Here is a 24,039-nt window from a genome sequence, read left to right as displayed (position 1 = left end):
GTGTTACCGCATGAGAAAACCACAGAATATATTTTAAAGATCAGGTAGACGTGGCTATATCCATGGTAGATTGGAGATTAGTTACTTATGTGAATGTAAGTAAATTAAATGATGCATTTCAAATTATTAAACAGAACATACAACAAACACACACACTGTGTAATCAATTGTCACAAGAATTAAACCACACATGTCAACATGACACAGAAAACACAAGAATTAAAAAATGTAATTAAGCAGTTCACTCAGAGAACAGAGAAACGTAAGAAACGTGGAATATTTAACTTCATTGGTACTGTGTCAAAAACCATATTTGGTATTTTAGATCAGGGCGACATGGATTTTTATCTAGGGAAAATATCTGAATTAGAGTCTGGCTCCATGGCTAAATGGTTAGCGTGCTGGCCTTTGGTCACAGGGGTCCCGGGTTCGATTCCCGGCAGGGTCGGAAATTTTACCCTTAATTGGTTAATTTCGCTGGCACTGGGGCTAGGTGTATGCATCGTCTTCATCATCATTTCATCCACATCACGACGCGCAGGTCGCCTACAGGAGTCAAATAAAAAGACCTGCATCTGGCGAGTCAAACTTCTCCTCTGACACTCCCGGCACTAAAAGCCATACGCCATTTCATTTCATCTGAGTTAGAGAGAGAACAGATGTCCTTGTTAACGATAGCTAAAGAGCAGATGACAGTGGTCAGATCTACATTACAATCTATAAATAGTACGTTTTATGATGTAACAGCCAATAAATTAAAATTGAATCAGAATTTAGAGTACATTCAAAATTTTCTTCAGAATGAAACAAGACAGTCAACACAGTCATTTAAACTGTTAGAGATTGAGATAGCAGTTAACAGACACATAATCGAGATAGAGAATCTTGTATCGCAACTATATGGACAGTATCAGATGGTTGCTACTGGAATTATGTATGCTCAAGTAGGAGTAATACACATGCAAATTTTGAGCTCTGTTGGGGTAACAAAGGCACATAAAAAGTCACGAGAACAGTTTCCATTAGGAATGACCCTACCATTCGAACTGGGTACAGCTCGAACACAAATTATTATACCAATATAAATGGTCCGTTATTGGACATTATAAATTTTCCAGCTAGCTCATTCTTGGTTGCCAGCGTTTCGCCCTCGAGTGCTAGGGTGGGCTCATCAGTTGGTACCTAGCACACCTACCATTACGCTGGCTAGTGCATACCGTGGAGGCCACTGCGTAGGCTAACTGGAGCCACCGGCAGTGCCAATGCACTAAGAGACTTTGTCTCATCACTAAAAATTTATGCCTGCTTGGCTATCAGATGATATGATGAGACAAAGTCTCTTAGTGCATTGGCACTGCCGGTGGCTCCAGTTAGCCTATGCAGTGGCCTCCACGGTATGCACTAGCCAGCGTATTCGTAGGTGTGCTAGGTACCAACTGATGAGCCCACCCTAGCACTCGAGGGCGAAACGCTGGCAACCAAGAATGAGCTAGCTGGAAAATTTATAATGTCCAATAACGGACCATTTATATTGGTATTATAAATTTGCTCATTCAGGACAAATATTTCAGATTCCCTATGGAAATCAACATCTATATCACGAATTATTATACGATCGTGGATGTTACAGCATATGTTAACAAAGATATGCTGGTGTACATTGTGTTAATGCCGCTCAGTGATAAGGAAATCTTCAAGTTATATGAAATACTTCCTTTTCCTACTACAGTTAGGAATCGAAATGGTCAATCATTAAGTGTACTAATAGAAAAAGACTGTGCTCATAGACCCTGAACAACACTTCTATACTTACCCAAGCAGAAACCAAATAAACAACTGTAAACTTTTAACTATGATGTCTAGAGTGTGTAAGTTAGAATTCACAATGAAAATGGTTCATGGAACAGAAGAATGTGTAATTATGTTGTATAGAGGTGTTAATTCAATACCTGAAACTTGTAAAAAGAATGTGATGCACATAAAAGAGTTAATATTGTTACCTATAAACAGAAACAAGTATTTGTATTTAGCTCCTAAACCAATAAAGGTAACAGTTTTCTGCCAAGAAACTAGTGATGTATTATTAAATGGTACAGGTATATTGATATTGTATGAACCTTGTACAGTTTTTGGGTCAGACACTAGAATCAAAACTATTAATAATGTTAATACTACTCGCGGGAAGGATTTAATTCCCAGTATACCTCGAGTATGACTGCTGTGAGTATCTAAATTCTAAAATCATCTTAAAGATTTAAATGTAAAAGAAAATGTGCTACATAATCTCCTAATGCATGAAAATGAATTAAAACATGCTGGTAGAAAGGTGGAAGTGGAGACCTTAATCAGGGATAAAGAGGAAGAGTTGAAAGTTGATGAAATGAAATGTCATATGGCTTTTAGTGCCGGGATATCCCAGGATGGGTTCAGCTTGCCAGGTGCAGGTCTTTCTATTTGACTCCCGTAGGTGACCTGCGCGTCGTGATGAGGATGAAATGATGATGAAGACAACACATACACCCAGCCCCCGTGCCGTAGGAATTAACCAATTAAGGTAAAAATCCCCAACCCGGCCAGGAATCGAACCCAGGACCCTCTGAACCGAAGGCCGGTACCCTGACCGTTCAGCCAACGAGTCGGACTTGAAAGCTGATGTCATTTCAAGTCTCAGTGTGTATAAGGTAATTGTTTTGACAATAGTAACTATAGTAGCAATTTTAATCATGTTAATCTGTTGCAAATGTTGCCCATGTTTAGCTGGGACATATCATAAAAGATACTGGGATCATACTATTGGATGTTGCACAAAAATTTGTGTTGAACAGAAGATAGTGAAAAGTCATTTAAAGGCAGTCATCAGATGATTTGGTAGTATATTTTGAATGACCTCGACCAGTTCAGAGTCAAGCTAGTATTCATGAAAGGGAATTTTTTTTTGCTAGTTGCTTTACGTCGCACTGACACAGATAGGTCTTATGGCGACGATGGGACAGGAAAGGGCTAGGAGTGGGAAGGAAGCGGCCGTGGCCTTAATTAAGGTACAGCCCCAGCATTTGCCTGGTGTGAAAATGGGAAACCACGGAAAACCATTTTCAGGGCTGCCGACAGTGGGGTTCGAACCTACTATCTCCCGAATACTGGATACTGGCCGCACTTAAGTGACTGCAGAAAGGGAAATCTCAGATGAGTCTTCAGAGATAGTCACTAGTGATACAATGCATACAACTCATAATACACGAGACCCCATGAGAAAATGAGACTGCAAGTCAAAAGGTAATCCACACGGTGAGAAAGTGTTGCCATGCAGTGTAGTAAGACAACGGAAATGCTTGAGGAGAATGGACAGAAATTTTCACATCAAGTGGACGCGAACATTTCTTCCCTGGCGAGGGAGGTGTCATGACCGTGTGTCGCGACGCACCCCATTCATGTCCTAGTGCTGAGCGAACGGACTCCAGCGAGTCTCGAATTCGCGACCTCCGAGACTAAGAAAACCGAGTACTGATATAGAGTTAATATGATCATGTAACAGAGGCAAGGAGTTAAGAGTGTTTCAAATATTGAATTATAATTTTATTAAGTGAAAGAGAGTTACAGGTATTCAAAGCATAAGACTTCATACAAGTTTTACTTGAAGCAAGCTGGTGTAACATGAAGCGAGTTCATCTGTAATGTTGTGCACAGTCAGCTACATGGCGTCAGTGTAAATCAGAGAATGCAAAATAAGTTCTGTAAGTGTTTCTAGAAGCAAATCTAAGCAAATATCGCGTACATTGTTGATGCAGCTACAAGCAAAATTGTTCAAGTGAATTCTATGACACGCCCCTTTACTTAGTGGGAGGAACTCGTGAACCAATCAGACTTTAAATGTCTTATTCTAGGGGAGTAGAGAGCGAAAAGATTAGAGAAACGTCTAACGTAAGATATAGGGAATGATACTTCGGAGATCGAGGAGATTCTGGCTGACCACCGTGATAGAAATGTGTGTGTGGCAGAGCGCCAAGAGGGAGAGAAACTGTCTAGCTTCAGAACAAATATGGTAATGTGTGTGTGGCTGGGAGTCAGAACAGTGCAGAACTTGTAGGTTATGTATGTAGCAGTGAGCTGCAGATCTAGTTAAATGTGGTTTAGCAAACAGTCTAGAAACTGTGTTGAATTATGCAAAGCAGTGAGGGAAACACTGTGTACAACATAATTAGCAGGTTGCTAATTCAAAGACTTGAGCTGCAACAACACGAACATCGAACTGTTTGACAGGAGGCCGAGTGTCATAGCGAGCCTATCCTATTAGTAAACATAACTTTGTAGTCAGAACTGTTGGGAGGAAGACTACTCTGGTCAACGACGGAGTCTGAAGGGGTAGTGTTTGAATCCCGGAGCTACACATCCGCGTGAGCTAAACATCGCATCATTCAGTGCGACCACAGTATCGCGGGCGCAGAGAAGAATTCAAGAAAGAAGACGACGTTGAAAATTGAAGAAATCTTCAAACAAAAGCTGAGTAACTACCAAGCTTGTATGATACGATTTTATCGTATTACAGAATGCAATGTAACTGGTTAGTCAAAGATTTTGAGAAGGGCTATCAAACCAAGAGCTAAAAGTGTATCTGTATAAAGAGTTTCATGTTCTTAATTGTATATGTGTACCGAGCTCGATAGCTGCAGTCGCTTAAGTGCGGCCAGTATCCAGTATTCGGGAGATAGTAGGTTCGAACCCCACTGTCGGCAGCCCTGAAAATGGTTTTCCGTGGTTTCCCATTTTCACACCAGGCAAATGCTGGGGCTGTACCTTAATTAAGGCCACGGCCGCTTCCTTCCCACTCCTAGCCCTTACCTGTCCCATCGTCGCCGTAAGACCTATCTGTGTCGGTGCGACGTAAAACAACTAGCAAAAAAAAAAAAAAAAAAATGTATATGTGTAAATGTGTAATGTGTGTCTTAACCCCTTTGACTTGTTCCTGGCACTGCTAACTCCTTTATAGCTGCAGATGTAGTGCTAACTCATGGCTGCTATCTTCAAGTGGAGATGGAGTAGAGGTATTCTTTGCAAAGAAAGAAATGGTTGGCTGGGAAGACATAGCTTTCATGTATATTATCTTTGCAGATCCTTTAGCATGAGAAGCGACTGCTTGTTTACCCATATTACTTTCAATGATTTACAACACAGTTTACAATATGCTGAAGTTGTATCATTTACCAATACAGTAGAACCTTGATAATTAGAAATCGGTTAATTCAAAATCCCACCTAATTCGAAGAAGCTCTCGTTCCCAGAAACATGAGATACAGTTTTGCACGTTATTTAAATTGTTTAATTCAAAATACGGATAATTCGTAATTCGAAGTACAATGTCGGCCCCATTACCGAAATTCAGACTTTTAATTTGAAACTGCCTTTACATTTTAAAACAACAGTATGTTACAAAGTAATTTCAACTCTAAATTTATCCGTGTCATAATAGTACACGTGTTCCGGAATGTGGATGGGTAGCTTTGCGCACTTACACTCACTTCGGTGGGTCTACAGTGCGCTTCATGATTGCTAAGTTGAATGAAATTGGAATTCTTTTGTATTCAACCTTGTAAGGAATGCCGTAATATCACGCAATAGGCAGTGTGCGGAAAAACAGGATCCGCAAACACTGGCGATGCCGACAGTTGACGAAAAACGTGGCTCATATAAAAAATTCAAAGGCACCGAACAATACTGTCATTGCCGACGAAACTGCATTGCTTTATTTTAATGCGAGCCCAATCGGTCTTATGGTTTTAAAGGAGAAGGTGCCAGCCAGGGAATCGTACAAGGGTGGGGGATGGGGGTTACTGTATTGTGTTCCAATGCACATGGAAGCGAGAAACTTTATCCCCTCGTCATAGGAAAGTTTGATAAGCCACAATGTTTTAAGGGTGTCAGGCACTTTCCATGCCAGTACAAAGCATCTAAAAATGCAAACAGTACAGAAATCCAAAAAATAATGCATTTGAACAGGGGAACCAGCATAATTTATCCTCGTGTTTGAATCGTGATTTTTTTTCTTTCGTTGCTTGAGGTTATGTTTGTCAGTGATTTATCCAAGTGCATTATTTGAACATAGTAAATGCACCTTGTTGGATACATTGCGGAAATAGTTTTTTCCATGGCATTTGAAAGGTTTAAACTGTGAATCGAGGTGATTGTATGTATTAATGGGTCTTAGAATACTTTGTGACGCGGCAAGTGTTTACATTTCTGAAGTACGAGAGAAGTGCCATCGCGGGAAATCGTACAAGGATAGAGTCATAGGAAAGTTCGATTTTAAGGGCATCGGGTACTTTCTGTGTAAATACAAGGCATCTAAAATGCATACAGTATAGAAATCCAATGAATAAAGCACTTGCACATGGGAGCCAGCATAGATTTCTCCTCGTCTTTGAATCATGCTTCCCCCCCCCCCCTTCATTGCGTGAGGTTATGTTTGCCAGTGAGATATCCAAGTGCATTATTTGAATACTGTAAATGCACCTTCTTGGATACATTTTGGAAATAGTTATTTTTTTCATGGCATTTGAAAGGTATAAACTGTGAATCAAGTTTTAACTGCATGCAGTAACGGGCCTTAGAATATTTTGTAAAGCGGCAAGGGTTGGTACTTCTGAATTGCGAATTGGCAGTTAATTCGAAATCACGTAATTCGAAGTCAGATTTTTTAGTCCCAACGACTTCGAATTAACGAGGATTTACTGTATGTCCAACGAACCACTCAGTTCGAGAAACACTTTACTGTCTAGTCAAAATTTATTAAATGTAAACTGCCTGTTAGCCATTATCATGAGTTTCAAGCAAGCATTCTAGAACTGAAATAAAAAAGACTAAGAGCATAAAAATATCCCCTCAAATCCATCATTGGAGAAGATTTTCCTGACTTTCCAGATTTTTTGTCTATTTCCCAGACTATCCCTGACCAAAATTGTTTTCCTTGACTTTCCAGAATGTGGACACTATGAGTCTCACTTAGTTCTGAAAACATTTCATCTCAATCTAAGAACCGCTTAGTGAATTGTATTTGTCTCCAAGTGGTGGAGGTCAATGATTTTTGACTCTCTAAAACCTAAAACCTGACGGCTCTCACTCAAAGGATATGACTACAGTTCAAAATGATAACCGTAATGCCCCCTTCTCATATAATGGAACACGATTCAGGTTTACAATTTGTCCTGATTAAATTATTTATTACATATAACATCTACACCAAATTTTCACCTATAACATGGATAATTTATGTAGAATTTGTTGTTTGAACTGTGAGCATAACCTTAATACATCCTCTTAATTTATAGCTCTACAATATCAAAACTGCAGAGGTATGGGTGGTGTTGAGGAATAACATTTTAAGCATGGCTCGTGTGCCTGAGTGTTATGAAAGGTGCCACTCATAGGATCAGCTGTGGTGCAGTAGTACTTTCTGGCCCAGTGAGGAAAGAAATGGCAAATTACCATCCGTTGGACATCTCAGCTGTTGTAGTTTCCGTATAACTGCATAGCATTTGGTGGTGCTTTTTGAGGATACAACCAGCCACTAGGTAGAAGACTTAACAGAGACACAACAAAAATAAGCAATAGTGAATACATCTTCCACATAGGATTTCCATCAGGAAAGGTATCTGGCAAAAAAAAAAAAAAAAAAAAACTGGGTTTATACAACAGATAATGCAAGTAATTGGAAAAAGGCCAGGTAGAAGAAATATGGATGGTGAAAAATCACCTGAAGCAGAACTGCAACTGGGCAACCATCACCTTGTGCTCAGGCTCTGTTTCAATCCACCACTTCAAGTTTAGCTGCCCCTGTGGATCAGTAGGTAGAGTGAGGGCCTCCAGATCCCAAGATAGCGGGTTCAAACCTGGCAGAGGTAGTCAGATTTTTGAAGGTCGGAAAAAAGTCCATTAGACACTCCATGTCGTACTATGTCGGCATGTAAAAGATCTCTGGTGACACATTTGGTGTTTACCCGACAAAAATCATTAAATCTCAGCCATAGACGCCCAAGAGAGTTTTGGTTTACTCGTTGTGCCATCTAGTGGGCCTAGAGTAAAACGGAATGTCGAAATTGACGAGCAGACAGCCAGATGGCGTCAAATTGAAATGTCTCCACATGGTAGCTGAGGCCATACGATTATTATTATTATTATTATTATTATTATTATTATTATTATTATTATTATTATTATTATTACTACTTCAAGTTTGAGAATTAGAGTGGTCAATGTATAAGAATATGCTATTTCAAATATCCTAATCCACAACAAACCTTTGTATTCTTTACTTTAAAAAAAATTATAATAATAGGTTTACTTCTACATTTGTACGTGAAAATTCATATACTGTAGTAGCAGTGGCCAAGATTTGCACCCATCAAATGCTATTGCATCCAAAGAGTGTGACTACTTCTGCCCAGTTATTCCCACCACTGAAATATTTGGTGAAAACACGAGAGACGTGTGTTCGTTTAGTCATGGCAGATGGACAGGAGTGAGGGGTAAACAGAAGTTGTGTTTATGGTGAAATCAGACTGAAGGAAAGTTCACATTTATGATCTTTGTATTAAAATATAATATCATGCCAAAAATATTGTGCACTGTACTTTATAACAATACACATTATACAAGTATACGCATCAATTCTTTTAAACTAAAACTAATAACAAAGATACCTGAGATCAGGACATGTGTTAATTTATTTACATATAGACTGCACGATATATCCTATACATGCGTTTACGATACAGTCAATTGCAAGGAGTTGCATATGTTGAAGCCCATTAAACCTGCACTATGCTGGAACTTGGTCAATGTCATAATAGAAATGAAAGGATCTTGTATATATCATGAATACTGAATGAACTTGCTTGCCCATGCAGCTGAGGATATTTTTCTCTTCTGGAAATATTTTATATAAGCTGTACACATTTTGCGATTGCAGAAATATGGTCTTGCGCTGGGTGCTAAAGTGCAGATCTATCAGGTCAAACTGGCAGTAATGGGGAACATTCTCAGCCAAAAAGGAGAAAGGTCTGGTAAATAACGCAGTCTTGGACCCTTTGAATTCTTGAAAACTCGTTGAGAACAGACTGGCTGACAGGCTGGGTAGGTGGTTGTGCAGATGATGCTAGATTACCAACCTTTCCCTTCTCCTCTACCCTCGACACGTCACCTCTGCGCCTGAAGCACAAAGCAGAAGCACTGCTTGGCAAGGCCTGCATAATGTGCAAGGTTTCTTATGCTCTGGGAACCTATTTCATGCTTCAAGCTAGAGTAAAGAGAAATTTGTAGTAACAAAAGAGTTACAGTGATAGCCTTGGACAAAACCATACCAAGTAGGCCTACAGCTAACATCGAACTATGACAAATACATTTGGAAACATCTATACATCAAACAAATTTTAGACCTGCAAGAAATAAACTCACCTGACTGAGAATACGAAGAAAATGTTGCATGAACTTTGTCAGTTAGTTCAAATCCTGTGACTTCTTCAACCCATTGCCGGCACTGACCTTTCAAACACTTGACAAGTGTTTCAGCTTCTGGATCATCAATGCTGGAGAGATCTTCAGACTGTTTAAACTTGTACAAATCAGTTCTTTTTTCATTCAATTCAATTTCTTCAAAATTTTTTCCCAGATCCTCTACAAAGTCATCATCAAATAAAAATTCGGTTACCTCACAGCACCTAAATGGCTCCCTCCATATCTTCACCCCCAATTCTGAAACAAAGGAAACATACTGAACTAAACAAAATGCAATTCTGTAAGATTCTAACATTTTAAACCGTGGAATATGAACTATTGATTAAGATACATTAAGTATATAGATACAGTGCGGCAACTCTGTTTGATTTCTGATTGGCTGAACTTGGAATTGTGCTCGATCCGCCATATTCGTCCCTATCATGGTATAGTAAACACATTGTTTTAATGGTCGTAGTTCGCAGAGTTGGTGAAAATGCCAGGTGGTTGTGGTTTCGACTGTACCAATAGGCCGGACGAAGGATTTATCATGAAGGTATTTCCCAGGGACCCAATTCAAACAAAGCAATGGGCTGGCCATTGATAAGAGAGAATGGTAGTCTCCTATTGAAACATTGCGTTTATGTGAAGTACGTTCAACATACTTTTTAAAAAGTTAATCTAAGTATCCACAACATAGTTGGCTCGAATGACAGGCATGTTATTTTATTTCACTAGGAACACCGAGTCACATACGTGGGAAAATGTATGAGAGGATGGAAAAAGAATTCCGAGACGTAATGCTGTTCCCACAATATTCTCTCACCAAGAGCCCCTCCAAAAAGAAGGAAGCCTCCCATCACTCGGAAACTATGCAGCCCAAAAAAGAAGAAATATGCAGAAAGAGAGGAGAATACATGCTCTAATTTACCAGATACTGGAGTGACAAGTACGGAAGAGTGTGTTGTAATTTTTAACTCAACAACTGCTTCACCAAACAAGCCTACAATAGCAAGATGCAGCCTGCCTCATTAAAATATAGACATAGTAAAATCTTAGAATGAGAGGTTAAAGTGGTACGAAAACCAATACAAAAAGGTCGAGAAATGAAATTACAGACAAACACACATGTTCTAAATTTAAACATATTATCAGACAAAACAAAGTAAATGATGTGCCCAGCATAAAGAAAAACCTGAAATAAGTGTTCAATAGTGATCAGATTTGTTTATTAGTAACAATCAAAAACTCTCTCAAATTAAAATTTTCTTGTGGAAAAACAGACTATGAAGAACTCTTAGAGCAAACTTACTGCTTTCTTCCCTACAAATCCTTCGTAGGAAAGTTCAGAATATTCCTTTTCAGCCTGGCATTCTAGAGGGTATTATTAAGTTGCTCAAAATAAAAGCTGGTCTCTTTAGCAGTGAAGAAAATCGATGTGTTCTATTAACGGATGAAATGTTCATTACACGAGAGAATGAATATGACAATTCATGCAGTGGATTCACTGGGAAAGTCACCGTACCTGGTCGCAATGGGCAATCTATACATGCTTTAGTGTTTATGTTGGGTGGATTATCAAGTAGTTGTAAAAAGACAATTGCATTACTTTTTCACTGGTGACAGTACAGATGTACTGTCTATAGAATAGAAATAGGTCTTAATATTTTGGCAGCTGTGTCCAGTATGGGTGCACCAAATCAAGGATTTTGGAGGAGTGTAGGTGTAACTGCAGGACGTCACATGAACGTAGTTAATTATTTCTTGCAACCTTGTGATGAAAACAAGAAAATCTATGTTACTCCAGATCCTGTTCACCTTTTCAAGAATGTTAAAGGCATACTCAGTAATAACGAAGTGATCAATATCGCACAATCATTTGCTGAAGAATTTGGCCTACCCTCTGCTGAAGTCGAGATCTTCCATGTAGAGGAACTAATTGCATACCAACATAAATTCAATTTCAATTTAGCATCGAAAGTTACTGAAGATGTGTACCAATCTCACTTCAATAAAATGCAGGTGTCAACTTCAACCACAGTGATAAGTCATTCTGCCAGTAGTGCTGTGAAGTTCCTGGCTGAAGAATTAGATCATCCAGAATTTTACACTACTGCTTGGTTTGTAGACTTAGTTGAAAAATGGTTTGCACTTATGACTTCTCATAGCACAACCACTGCATTCAGTAAACACGATTCTGATGCATTTAATGAAAATATTTCCTTCCTAAACCATTTTGTGGATATCTTTTCTAATCTTAAAATAGGAGTGAGAGGTGCTTGGAAACCTGCACAAATGGACTTATTCTCTGCACAAAATCCATACTTGACTTGCAGGCTGTGTTACTGAATGAGTACTGTACCAGTATCATTCTGTTCTAACTTCCAGGTTCACACAAGATTCATTAGAGAATATTTTCAGTTATGTAAGATCCAAGCAACCTGTCCCTACAGCAATACAGTTCAAACAGAAAGATGTGGGTAAGGAAATATGAGAAAAGGAAGCTATGAGGAGGATGATAGAGAGGCTCTAACAGGTTTTCTTAATAGTTCTAAGCTATTACAAGTCAGCACAAATTGCAAATGCAAGAACCTGAAATACATCAACATTTCAGCAAAATGAACCTAAGCTTGACCCACAGTAAAAGAATTCTCTGTATTGTTTGTTAGGTTACCTATTTAAGAGCATTAAGAAGAACTCCAGGCAGTGTGAGAAATATTTAAAGAGCTTAGGTAGTTTAGAGCCATATGGTTTGCCTTATGAGAGGTTAACTCAAATTAGATGTTTCAAAAAGAGCACATTATGGTTTGTAATGAGCTTACATTTTGGTTTACGTATTAGAAATGGAAGAATTATTTTCTATATTGATGTATTGAAGTCACAAAGCAAGTCTACTGACTTGAAAATGATTTTGGGATCTAAAGTGAAGAACAAAATATCTGCAATTCTGGTGCCTGTCATGATTTGTTGAACACATTCGTAACAAGGTACATTATATTTAGGCAAAAAAATGATTTGAGAAAAAAGAAAAGTGAAACTATCCTTATCAGCAAATCTGTGGCAGCCCATGCATCTGTAATTTAAATTGTGTTTGATACACTAAATAATGAGAATTCTTCTGACAAACTACATAATGTGGAAGACACAAAATAGTGTGGCAAATCAATGGAAATATTGTGGAATTTTGTCAGATGTACCTGTTTAAGTTTGACAGCAGAACTTAAAAATATTATGCATAAGCAAGCAGTAAATAACATTGGGCATTCAATACTTCTGGGAGAATTTGCCACCTCCATCAATTTGAGATACTTCTTTCTAAATGTCACTTTGAACACTTCATATTTCACTTTTATCTTATATTTCACTTAAATCACACACCTCAGTGTCCACTACAATCATTTCACCACACTTGCACAGAGAAAGTGTATGAAAGAAGATTTGGGCAGACAGAGAATAATACACAATAACTAAACTGGCTTAGGAGCAAAATGCGGTTGAAGATAATCCATCTGGTCACCGTACGTAGAAGTCGCCTGTCTCACGGAATTATACAGTATATACTGAAGAAATTAACTCAAGAAATGCTTGTGCACTCACAGAAAAAGCTGATCTATTTCAATCGCTATGAATCATCCAGAAGTCTGAGAGACTTATTTCTATTCAGCATTGTCTGGCAACGATTAACTTGTGAACTAGAGTTGTCATCTATTCTAATTAAACATTTTCTCATATAACTTATGTACATACAGTATGTAGCCCACAGTAGAATCGGTTATAAGCTCATGCAATCGGTGTAAACAACATGCTGTCAACCTAATAGAGAACTTAAATGTTATTACATGTGTGCTAGCGTCATCATTTTCCTGTTTTGTCAAGTAATAAATAAAAATCATAATTATAGGATTAAGTGTGTTTTGTTTTAATTAATTCATATTTTCTTTTGTTTCCTTTTTCCCTAACCTTGCTGTGATACAATCAGCTGTTCAAGTAGTTGGCACAAACATGCCAGCCACATGGACTTGGCCACACTGTATTAATATAGGCCCTGTAAATTAAGATATTCGTTAAAATTCTGGAAGAAGATCAGGAACCCTATAACATCCAAAGTAACATTAACCAATTAAGAGTATATGAACAGAACAGTATTTTGTATTCACTTAATCTTTTCAAAATTTTTGTTTTAATTTAAAATCTAACCATCCACAAAGCATCCAATTTACAATTATGATTGTTGAGAACATTATCCCAAGCCTTTTGCATGAACACCACCACCACCAACATCACCACCACCACCACCACCAACAAAAAATTTTAATTCTCTTTACACAGTTAAGCGTCTCTCATCCACAGGATAGTCCGATTCACTCTCTAAATCTGTGTATCACTAATTTCTACAAAGAATATTTTCAATGATCAATAACAACTTCACTAAAGTGTGCATTAACACTGAAGAACATTTTCAATTTAGAAGTAGCTTTATCAGACAGCAGGATTCTTGCATCAAACTATTTGACACTGCGAAGTATTATGTAGTTTTACACATATTCATTGGGATAGCCATTAATGTATTCACTGGCAAACTAAGCTAAACATTTTGAATGAGGGGTGGAAGTGAAATTAAACTACACATGTTGAAAAGTTCATGCGACAGCATGGCAATGATTACATCATATCAAAGACACAATGAAGTCAGCAGTGCAGATAAACAGCTGGTCTCATATCGGCAGGATGTAGCACCTCCTCAGACAAGGTTACAAAATAATGTTGAGCTAGTTCAGAAACAAGTCATACAGCTGCTGTATCCTTTCCTGATGCAAGTCAAACCAAAGTTGGAAAGGGCTACTGATATTCTACGGACAGGCACAGCGTCAGAGAAGACATCTGAGCTAAATCCACACATGTTCTATTGGAGACAAATCAGGGTGCCTTGCAGTACCTCAGCATGACACAGGCAGGCCACAGACACTTACACGTGAATGACTGTTCTGTTGTAAAAAAAAAAAAAACTACCGAGGTACTGTCTAATGAGGACTCAGGATGTCATTGACCCACCGTAGTGTCGTGACGGTATCCTGAATAACAACCAGAGGTGACCCAGACATATAGGGCTGACTGCAAAAACGGTGACTAGCTTTTAAGCCTTAGGCAATGTCTACCTAAACAATGCCTAAGTCTATCATGATCTTCCATTGCAAAAACAATGTTAAGCCGGTGTTTAGCTAGACATCGTTTATAAAGTTTCAATATTGGTTCAAAAATGGAAACAGAGGTATCTTTCATGCAACTCTTTGCTTGTCGCAACCAATGAAATTCGTCGGTGGGTGCGCCAAATGTTAGTCAGCTGTCGTCTTCTTACACATTACTCATATATGGCTAAGCATGACGCCCACATAAGAATATCGCTTTCGATGGAAATAAAATCTCATAACATTATAGACACTAAAGCGACATGCCACTGTATGAGGAACTGTAGCTTTGATTATAAAGTTCCCTGCCGGGAATCGAACCCGGGACCTCTGTGACCAACGGCCAGCACGCTAACCATTTAGCCATGGAGCCGGACAACAATTTTAATTTTCTGAGATATAAGTATCCTCACACAAAGAATTCAACTATTTTTTCAATTCATTCACCCCCTTAAGTGGATTTTCCATAGACAAAAGAACACGCGTTTCTTTACTTTGAAAGAAGATTCCAAATACAAATGTTCATGCCTCTAACATCTTAAGTTTTTGAGATATAAGTATCCTCATAAAAAGAATTCAAATCCATGTTCACCCTAGCCCGTTAAGTTGAAACCCCCCCCCCTCTCTTTTCGAAAAATGCATGTTACTTTATTTTTTAAGGTGATTCCAAGTAAAAATGTTCACGTGTTTAACCTTAAGTTTTTGAGAAATAAGTTCCTCCATAAGAAAAATAAAATTTTTTCACTTCCTTTCTCCCTCCCCCTTAAAATAATTTTCCGAAAACCTCAAAACTTGTTTTTGTTGAGAAAGAAGCTCCCAAATTCCAATTATCAGGACTGTAACACCTTCAGTTTTAAGATATATGTATCATCATAAAAAGGAATTAAACTCCTTTTTCACCGCCCCCGCATTGATTTCCCCCCCCCCCGCCCAAATTCGTGTTTCCTTATTTTTAAAGGAGATACCAAATACTAATTTTCACGTCTGTAACGTCTTTAGTTTTTGAGATATAAGCACCCTCATACAAAGTATTCAACTAATTTTTCAATTAATTCACCCCCCTAAGTGGATTTTTCAAACACAAAAGATTACGTGTTTTTTAGTTTGAAAGAAAATTCCAAATGCAAATTTTCATGTCTGTAACATCTTCAGTTTTTGAGATATAAGCATCCTCATGAAAATAATTCAACTTCTTTATTACTCTACCCCCGCCCGTTAAGTTGGTTTCCCCCCACCCAAAAATGCGTGTTTCTTTATTTTTAAAGGATATTCCAAATTCCTATTTCCACGCCTGTAACCTTCAGTTTCGAAATATAAGCTTCTCCAGAAAAAGTATTCCATTTTTTTACTTCCTTTCACTCTCCCCACTCAAGTGAATTTTTCAAAAACAAACAGTACTCTTTTCTTTAAAAGAGCTTCCAAATACCAATTATCACTTCTGTAACATCTTCAGTTTTTGAGATATATTTATCCTCGTAAAAGGAACTCATCTCAGTTTTCATCCCCCTCTACCACTTTGATTCTCCCTTGCCCGCCACAAATGTGTGTTTCCATACTTTTAAAGCAGATTCCAAATACCAGTCTTCACGTTTTTCTTTAATTTTTGTGGTATGTATATATACATTCTCATATAAATAAATCAACTAATTTTTCAATCCCTTCACCCCCCCGCCAAGATTCTATTCTGAAAACCAAAGAATACACGTTTCCTTATTTTTAAAGGAGATTCCAAATACCAACTTTTATGTCTGCAACATGTTAAGTTCTTGAGATATACTGTAGATACGCTAATTCAAAAAGTTCTCCCTTTTTTAAGCTTCCCTTAAATGGATTTTCCGAAAAAAAAATAATTTATGTTTATTTACTTTTACAGGAAATTCCAAATACCAGTTTTCAAATATGTAATATGTTACGTGTCTGAGATAATTTGCAGATATAGTCTTTAAAAATTCACCATGTTTGTCACCCCTCTTCATCCGCTATTCATCGGATTGTCCAAAAACACAAAAATACGTGTTTATTTTCAAACGAGATTCCAAATTTCAAATTTTATGTCTGACATCTTCAGTTTTTGAGATATAAGTCTCCTCATAAAAGGTGTTCAACCCCTTTTCCCCCCATTTTCACCCCCCTTAATGGTATTTTCCAAAAACAAAAAAATATGTTTATTTTTAAAGGAGATTCCAAATACCAATTTTTACATCTGTAAACTTTTAAGTTTTTGAGATATAGATATCCTCATTTTAATAATTCATCCCCCTTTTCACCCCCTTAGCGACAGAATATCCAAAAATCCTCCCTTAGCGAGCACCTACATGTTAATATGAATGTATCACCAAAATTTCATTTCTTTCTGTCCAGTAGTTTTGGCTCGGCGATGATGAATCAGTCAGTCAGTCAGTCCGGACAAGTTATTTTATATATATAGATTTAAGAATTTCTAGTATACTTATGCTGCTGTATCTGCTTAAATTGTTTTGAATGAAAGGGTATATTTTGCAGATTTGTATGCTACGATACATGTGTATAATATCGAATGAGTGGAGAGAATGATTGGTTTGAATGTTAAAATTTTTTTATTTATCGATCAGTTCTTTAGTGTTTCTGACGGATTTGTTCTACAAGAAATGATAGCTTCTTCTTAAAAATCTTTCAATGAATTGTGATGCTTTGTATAACAGACTCTGTTAAGTTGATTCCCCATCCCCAAAGGTGTGTGTTTCTTTACTTTTAAAAGAGATTCCAAATACCAATGTTCACGTCTTTAACATTTTTAGTTGAAATGAATTGGCGTATGGCTTTTAGTGCCGGGAGACCCTCAAGAATACTACATATCTTTTAACAGATCACGAAAAAACTAAATTAATTAATATGAACGCAGGTTTACCCACCGCCAAAGCCTTTCCCAAAATACACAAAACCTGCGTCCCCATTCGCCCGATCATTAACTATAGACCAAGTCTGTTATACAAAGCATCACAATTCAAAGATTTTTAAGAAGAAACTATCATTTCTTGTCTGACAAATCCGTCAAAAACACTAAAGAACTGATTGATAAATTAAAAAATTTTAACATTCAATCCAATCATTCTCTCCACTCATTCGATATTGTAAACATGTATCCTAGCATACAAATCTCCAAAATATACCCCATCATTCAAAACAATTTAAGCAAATACAGTGGCCTAAGTATACTAGAAATACAGGATTTCATGTCTATGCTTAAATTAGTTGTAAGCAACAACTATTTCACTTTCGATAATGTTATTTATCAACAAGAAGGATTGGCTATGGGATCGCCTGTCTCGGGTATCTTAGCTGAGATTTACTTGGATTTTTTGGAACACACAAAAATTGATAATAATAATAATGATAATAATAATAATAATAATAATAATCACTTTAACAACATCCTTTTTTGGGCAAGATTTGTAGATGACACCGTAGTAATTATGGACGAGAGCATTACGAACGCAGCTACCACCCTCATTAATCTAAATAACATTGACCCACACATAAAATTCACACTTGAATCCGAAATTGAACAGAAAATACATTTTTTACACCTAACTATCATCAGGCATCCAAGCTACTTAAGATATAAGATTTTCAGAAAACCCACCCAAACAGTCACTACAATCCGTCAAGATTCTTTACACCCCCAATTCACAAACGAGCAGCATACAACATCATGGTATACCGAGCCTTCAGTGTTCCAATGTCTAAAAGAGACCTCAAAAATGAGTTGAACACTATTCGTAATATAGCTAAATCTAATGGATACAACAGTTTCTTTATAGAAAAAATAATCAGGAAATATAAATACCGCCCCTCTACCACCTTGAAAAAAGATAAGAAAAACAACTCCTCCCTTTCTATATTTACCTTCAACAAACAAACCTACCAAGTCACCAACATCTTTAAAAAGCACGATGTAAAGGTAGCTTTCAAAACAAACAATGGGAACGCACAAGTCTTACATAATGCCACATCCATAAACAAGTTCAATAGTTATTCAAAATCAGGAGTATACAGGATCATTTGCAACAGTTGTAATACTTCTTACGTCGGACAGACCGGGAGAAATTTTAATATATGAGGTACTCGGAACACGTCAATGCCCTGAAATACAATAAATTTTCAGCTGTAGGACAGCATATGCTCGACTATAATTACAAATTCAGACATAAAACAAGATATGGAAATTCTCAAAATCATCAACAAAGGACCCCTCCTTAACATTACCGAAAGCTGCTTCATGCATTTAGATCAATATTTCAACCCAAATCATAGTCTTAATGAAATTTCAGAAAAGCCAAACATCCTTTTTGTCTTTCTAATTCCCATTTTCAGAAACGTCAAACCAACAAGTCATAATTCAGTTTTTCATAATATTCACAGCACCTTTCCTAAGCAGCCATCCCTTTTCCCACATTCTTCAGCCCCGACTTAATTTCCCCCCTTCCCCTCTCCGCCACGACTCGCGCCTTGCCCCGCCTCTCCCCTCTTGCCCACCCCTTCCTTTTCATTTGAATTTCACAAGGGTTAGCCTGAAGCACACACAACAATAGACCACACACCACATGCCGTATATACGAGACTTACCTCTCAAAACTATGCCAGCTAACTAACACACACTCTCATTCAATTCATTAATTTAATTTCATCTAATTTATTCAGCTCAACTTCATGGGCACTGCAATGAACAGCAAATTTTATACCAGACACAATGTATCTGTTTTAACCACATCTGCATGTGCCGTCCTGACAATGTCCTACAACATTTCAGCATGATTTAACAAGCACCACGAGAGCATCTCATTTTATTACTTTGATTGATGTTGAAACAACATCTAGCAGTTCTCCGTCAGCTGGTGGTTATTTACAGTGGCATCCAATGACTTGCGTACGGCTAACACCACTCAAATAGATTTGGTGATGGACTATGGGATCAACATTTACCAGTTCCTGTTTACAATTGAATTAGTAATGATTAGCAATATTAGAACTAACAGTTCTGTGAATATTAATATATGGAAGAGTCTCGATGATGAGCTTACTCAAGATGCAAGAATTTGGAACCTAGTTATTTTCAAATTTACTCATAATTTCATCCCAGTTTTTAATGTCAATTTGTATGCATTTGTTTCATTTGTTTTATATCAATTGTGTGCATTTACATGTGTTTAGTTTTTAGATCCTTTACATTAAGGCTGAAGATGGCCAGCCCTGACCGAAACTAGTCCCTAATTAATGTAATTTAGGATATTGCATATCATAGTATTGAAAGGTGGACCATTACGACATTAATTTAATAATTATATTGCAGGTCTTATAGCGACGATGGAATAGGGAAGGCCTAGGAGTTGGAAGGAAGCGGCCAGGGCTTTCTTAAGGTACAGCCCCAGCATTTGCCTGGTGTGAAAACGGGAAAACACAGAAAACCATCTTCAGGGCTGCCGACAGTGGGATTTGAACCCACTATCGCCCGGATACCAGCTCACAGCCGCGCGCCTAATTTGCCAGGTGAATGCATTCTTTCTGATTATATTAGACAGGCTTGGAACTGGTTTGATAGAAGGCAGTTTGGATTTAGGGAAGGTTATTCCACTGAATCTCAACTTGTAGGATTCCAGCAAGATGGAGCATATCTTGGATTCAGGAGGTCAAATGGGCTGTATCGAGACTGACCTGTCTAAGGCATTTGATAGGGTGGATCATGGGAGACTACTGTCAAAAATGAGTGCGACTGGACTAGACAAGAGTGATTGAATGGGTGGTTATATTTCTAGAAAAAAGAACTCAGAAAATTAGAGTTGGCAATGCTTTTATCTGTCCCTGTAATAATTAAGAGGGGAATTCCTCAAGGCAGTGTTATTGGACCTTTATGTTTTCTTATATATATAAATGACATGAGTAAAGAAGTGGAATCAGAGATGAGGCTTTTTGCGGATGATGCTATACTGTATAGAGTAATACAGTAAATAAGTTACAGGATTGTGAGCAACTGCAAAATGACCTCGATGTTGTGAGATGGACAATAGGCAATGGTATGATGATAAACTGGGTTAAAAGCCAGTTTGTGAGTTTCACAAATGGGAAAAGTCCTCTCAGTTTTAATTATTGCGCTGATGGTGTGAAAGTTCATTATGGGGAGCATTGCAAGTACCTAGGTGTTAATATAAGGAAAGATCTTCATTGGGGTAATCACATAAATGGGATTGTAAATGAAGACTACAGATCTCTGCACATGGCTATAAGAGTATTTAGGGGTTGTAGTAAGGATGTAAAGGAGAGGGCATATTAGTCACTGGTAAGACCCCAACTAGAGTACAGTTCCAGTGAATGGGACCCTCACCAGGATTACTTGATTCAAGAAGTAGAAAAAAATTCGAAGAAAAGCAGCTTGGTTTGTTCTGGGTGATTTCCGACAAAAGAGTAGCGTTACAAAAATGTTGCAAAGTTTGGGCTGGGTAGAATTGAGAGAAAGAAGGAGAGCTGCTCGACTAAGTGGTATGTTCCGAGCTGTCAGTGGAGAGATGGCGTGGAATGACATTAGTAGACGAATAAGTTTGAGTGGTGTCTTTAAAAGTAGGAAAGATCACAATATGAAGATAAAGTTGGAACTTAAGAGGACAAATTGGTGCAAATATTAATTTATAGGAAGGGGAGTTAGGGAATGAAATAACTTACCAAGGGAGATGATGTTGAATAAATTTCCAATTTCTTTGCAATCATTTAAGAAAAGGCTAGGAAAACAACAGATAGGGAATCTGCCACCTGGGCGACTGCCGTAAGTGCCGATCGGAAGTGACTAATTGATTGACGTGCGTTCTAGCCGAACTGCATGATCCTGCTGTGTGCATGACAAAGTGAAGGGTGAAATCTGTCGGTAAAATTTACAGAGGGTTGCCCGAGACCCGCCTTCAGGAGAAGGCTTTGTAAATAGCCTGTAAATAATCAGTGAAGTGTTGTCAATCTTTGTCGCGTATAATTTTGTGCGCACGCTGGTAATGGCGTACCATATATTAGCAATACTGTCAAGCATTCTTTAACTCGCTGTGAGTAAACAGCTTACACTTCTTTGGAATAATTTGTGTTTGCTTTGATGAGAGATTCAGGCACAATGGATACACTCCGTAACATGAGCTGCTGTCCAACAAGTTTAGCCTGGATAGTTAACCTTAACTAAATGGGGGAATAACATTTATCACACAAAGATGACATTTGTGTCATAATATTTTATGTTATATTTCTAATACACTGGAACTAATACATTACAAATTAAACACGCTGCTTTATTGTTTACTTCAGTGAAAAGGTACTGATTTGTCCACTTCATCTGAAATGATCTACTTTCATCTAAAATATTTCAAATAAGTACAACTGTAAATTGAAAGTTATGTTACTTTTAATTTCTATCAATTTTACTAACCTAAAGATCATAAAACATCAGACAAACACACTGTTTTGAGAGGTAAAATGGTAAGGCCCAACGCGCATACAACAAAGCATGGAGACAGCAAAACTGTGCGTGGCTATTGGGTACCATAAATAATAGTCTTGGTATTGAAATGTAAAGGAAATGGCGTATTGCTTTCAGTGCCGGTAGCGTCCGAGGACAAGTTCGGCTCGCCAGATGCAGGTCTTTTTGATTTGAAACCCGAAAGCGGCCTGCGCGTCGTGATGAGGAGGAAATGATGATGAAGACGACACATACACCCCAACCCCGGTAGCAGCGAAATTAACCAATTATGGTTAAAATTCCCGACCCTGCCGGGAATCAAACCCGGGACCCCTGTGACCAAAGGCCAGCACGCTAACCATTTAGCCATGGAGCCATACAGTCTTGGTATTAGACTACAAGAACAGATTACACTGGTTTGCGATGATCCTCCTGTCTTGGCGAAAATGGGGAAAAATGACAACAGTTTTGTCCTAGCTCATACAGACATATGCAACTCTATATTATATGAATTGTATTGTATAATATATGTACTTGTGGACCAAGCAAGTGGCTGCGAGTCTTGGGTCATGCACCTATCAGCTTGCATTCTGGAGATAGTGGGTTTAAACCCAACTGTTGGCAGCCCTGAAAATGGTTTTCCATGGTTTCTCATTTTCACACCAGGAAAATGCTGGGGCTATACCTTAATTAAGGCAACAGTCGCTTCCCCCCTCCACTCCTAAACCATCATTGCCGCAAGACCTATCGGTGTCGGTGCAATGTAAAAGCGAACTGTATGGAAAAAAATATATATATATACATAGCTCATCATTATTGTGGAACCAGCAACACAATTATAGCAAAACATAAATTATATTATTAGGCATACACGCGAGTGATATTCCATGCATGTATATGTTTTGGCAGAACAAACCACCCCTAATCCACTGTAAAGCCCAGAATTAAGAATTATCTGTCTTTAACTTGCCATGTAATTGAAGTTCCGGACATGGCTGTTATGTTGCTAATACATAACCATGAAATGCGGTCAACGATGACTTAGCTGAAGAGTGCCAGATCTCGTGTACGTATCTCTGTTAAGACAAGATCTTTTTTTTTTTTTTTGCTAGGGGCTTTACGTCGCACCGACACAGATAGGTCTTATGGCGACGATGGGATAGGAAAGACCTAGGAGTTGGAAGGAAGCGGCCTTGGCCTTAATTAAGGTACGGCCCCAGCATTTGCCTGGTGTGAAAATGGGAAACAACGGAAAACCATCTTCAGGGCTACCGATAGTGGGATTCGAACCTACTATCTCCCGGATGCAAGCTCACAGCCGCGCGCCTCTACGTGCACGGCCAACTCGCCCGGTAATATTATTATTATTATTATTTTCCATCCCCCATTAGACATCCGGATGCCTAATACAATAACAACTTGTGTATTGTCTAATGGCTAAAACAAAACATGTACTAGCTGATGATGGCCGTTAAAGAGCCGAAACCGGTACTAGCTTAATCTATTAAAATAAACTATGTATTGAATGGTGGAATAACACATTTCTTATCTATACAGTGGAGTTTGAACCCACTATCTCCCGAATGCAAGCTCACAGCAGCGCGACAATAATTGAAAGGCCACTTGCTCAGTAGGTGTTTTAATCTTGCTTTGTGCTATGTATGAAGTGCAAAAATATGGCTTCTGTTAGTAGAAATATCAGGACGCAGTGTATGAAAAATCCCAGAATTTCATTTACATATGTGGTTCATACTTGTTACGAAGACATAAAAATAATATTACAAGCCATTTATTACGAAAGAATATTATGTACATTTTAAAATTTTTTGCTATGGGCTTTACGTCGCACCGACACAGATAGGTCTTATGGCGACGATGGGATAGGAAAGGCCTAGGAGTTGGAAG

At 38.1% G+C, this 24,039-nt stretch overlaps 1 protein-coding gene across 4 annotated transcripts in view; it reads right to left on the bottom strand.

Annotated features, from left to right (window-relative positions):
- sud1 (Prolyl 3-hydroxylase sud1) overlaps positions 1 to 24,039 on the bottom strand; it is a 377,821-nt gene that overhangs the window by 286,466 nt on the left and 67,316 nt on the right. For all 4 annotated transcript variants that reach the window (XM_067141856.2, XM_067141858.2, XM_067141855.2 and 1 more), the window contains exon 2: positions 9,445 to 9,741. In XM_067141856.2, coding sequence (XP_066997957.2) covers positions 9,445 to 9,741 — 297 coding nt within the window. The remainder of the gene's footprint in view (positions 1 to 9,444; positions 9,742 to 24,039) is intronic.

Source organism: Anabrus simplex, chromosome 2 (genome assembly GCF_040414725.1).
Source record: "Anabrus simplex isolate iqAnaSimp1 chromosome 2, ASM4041472v1, whole genome shotgun sequence".
Taxonomy (NCBI): Eukaryota; Metazoa; Arthropoda; class Insecta; order Orthoptera; family Tettigoniidae; genus Anabrus; species Anabrus simplex.
Note: the sequence above shows the minus strand (reverse complement) of the source record. Positions and strands in the feature narration are given on the sequence as shown.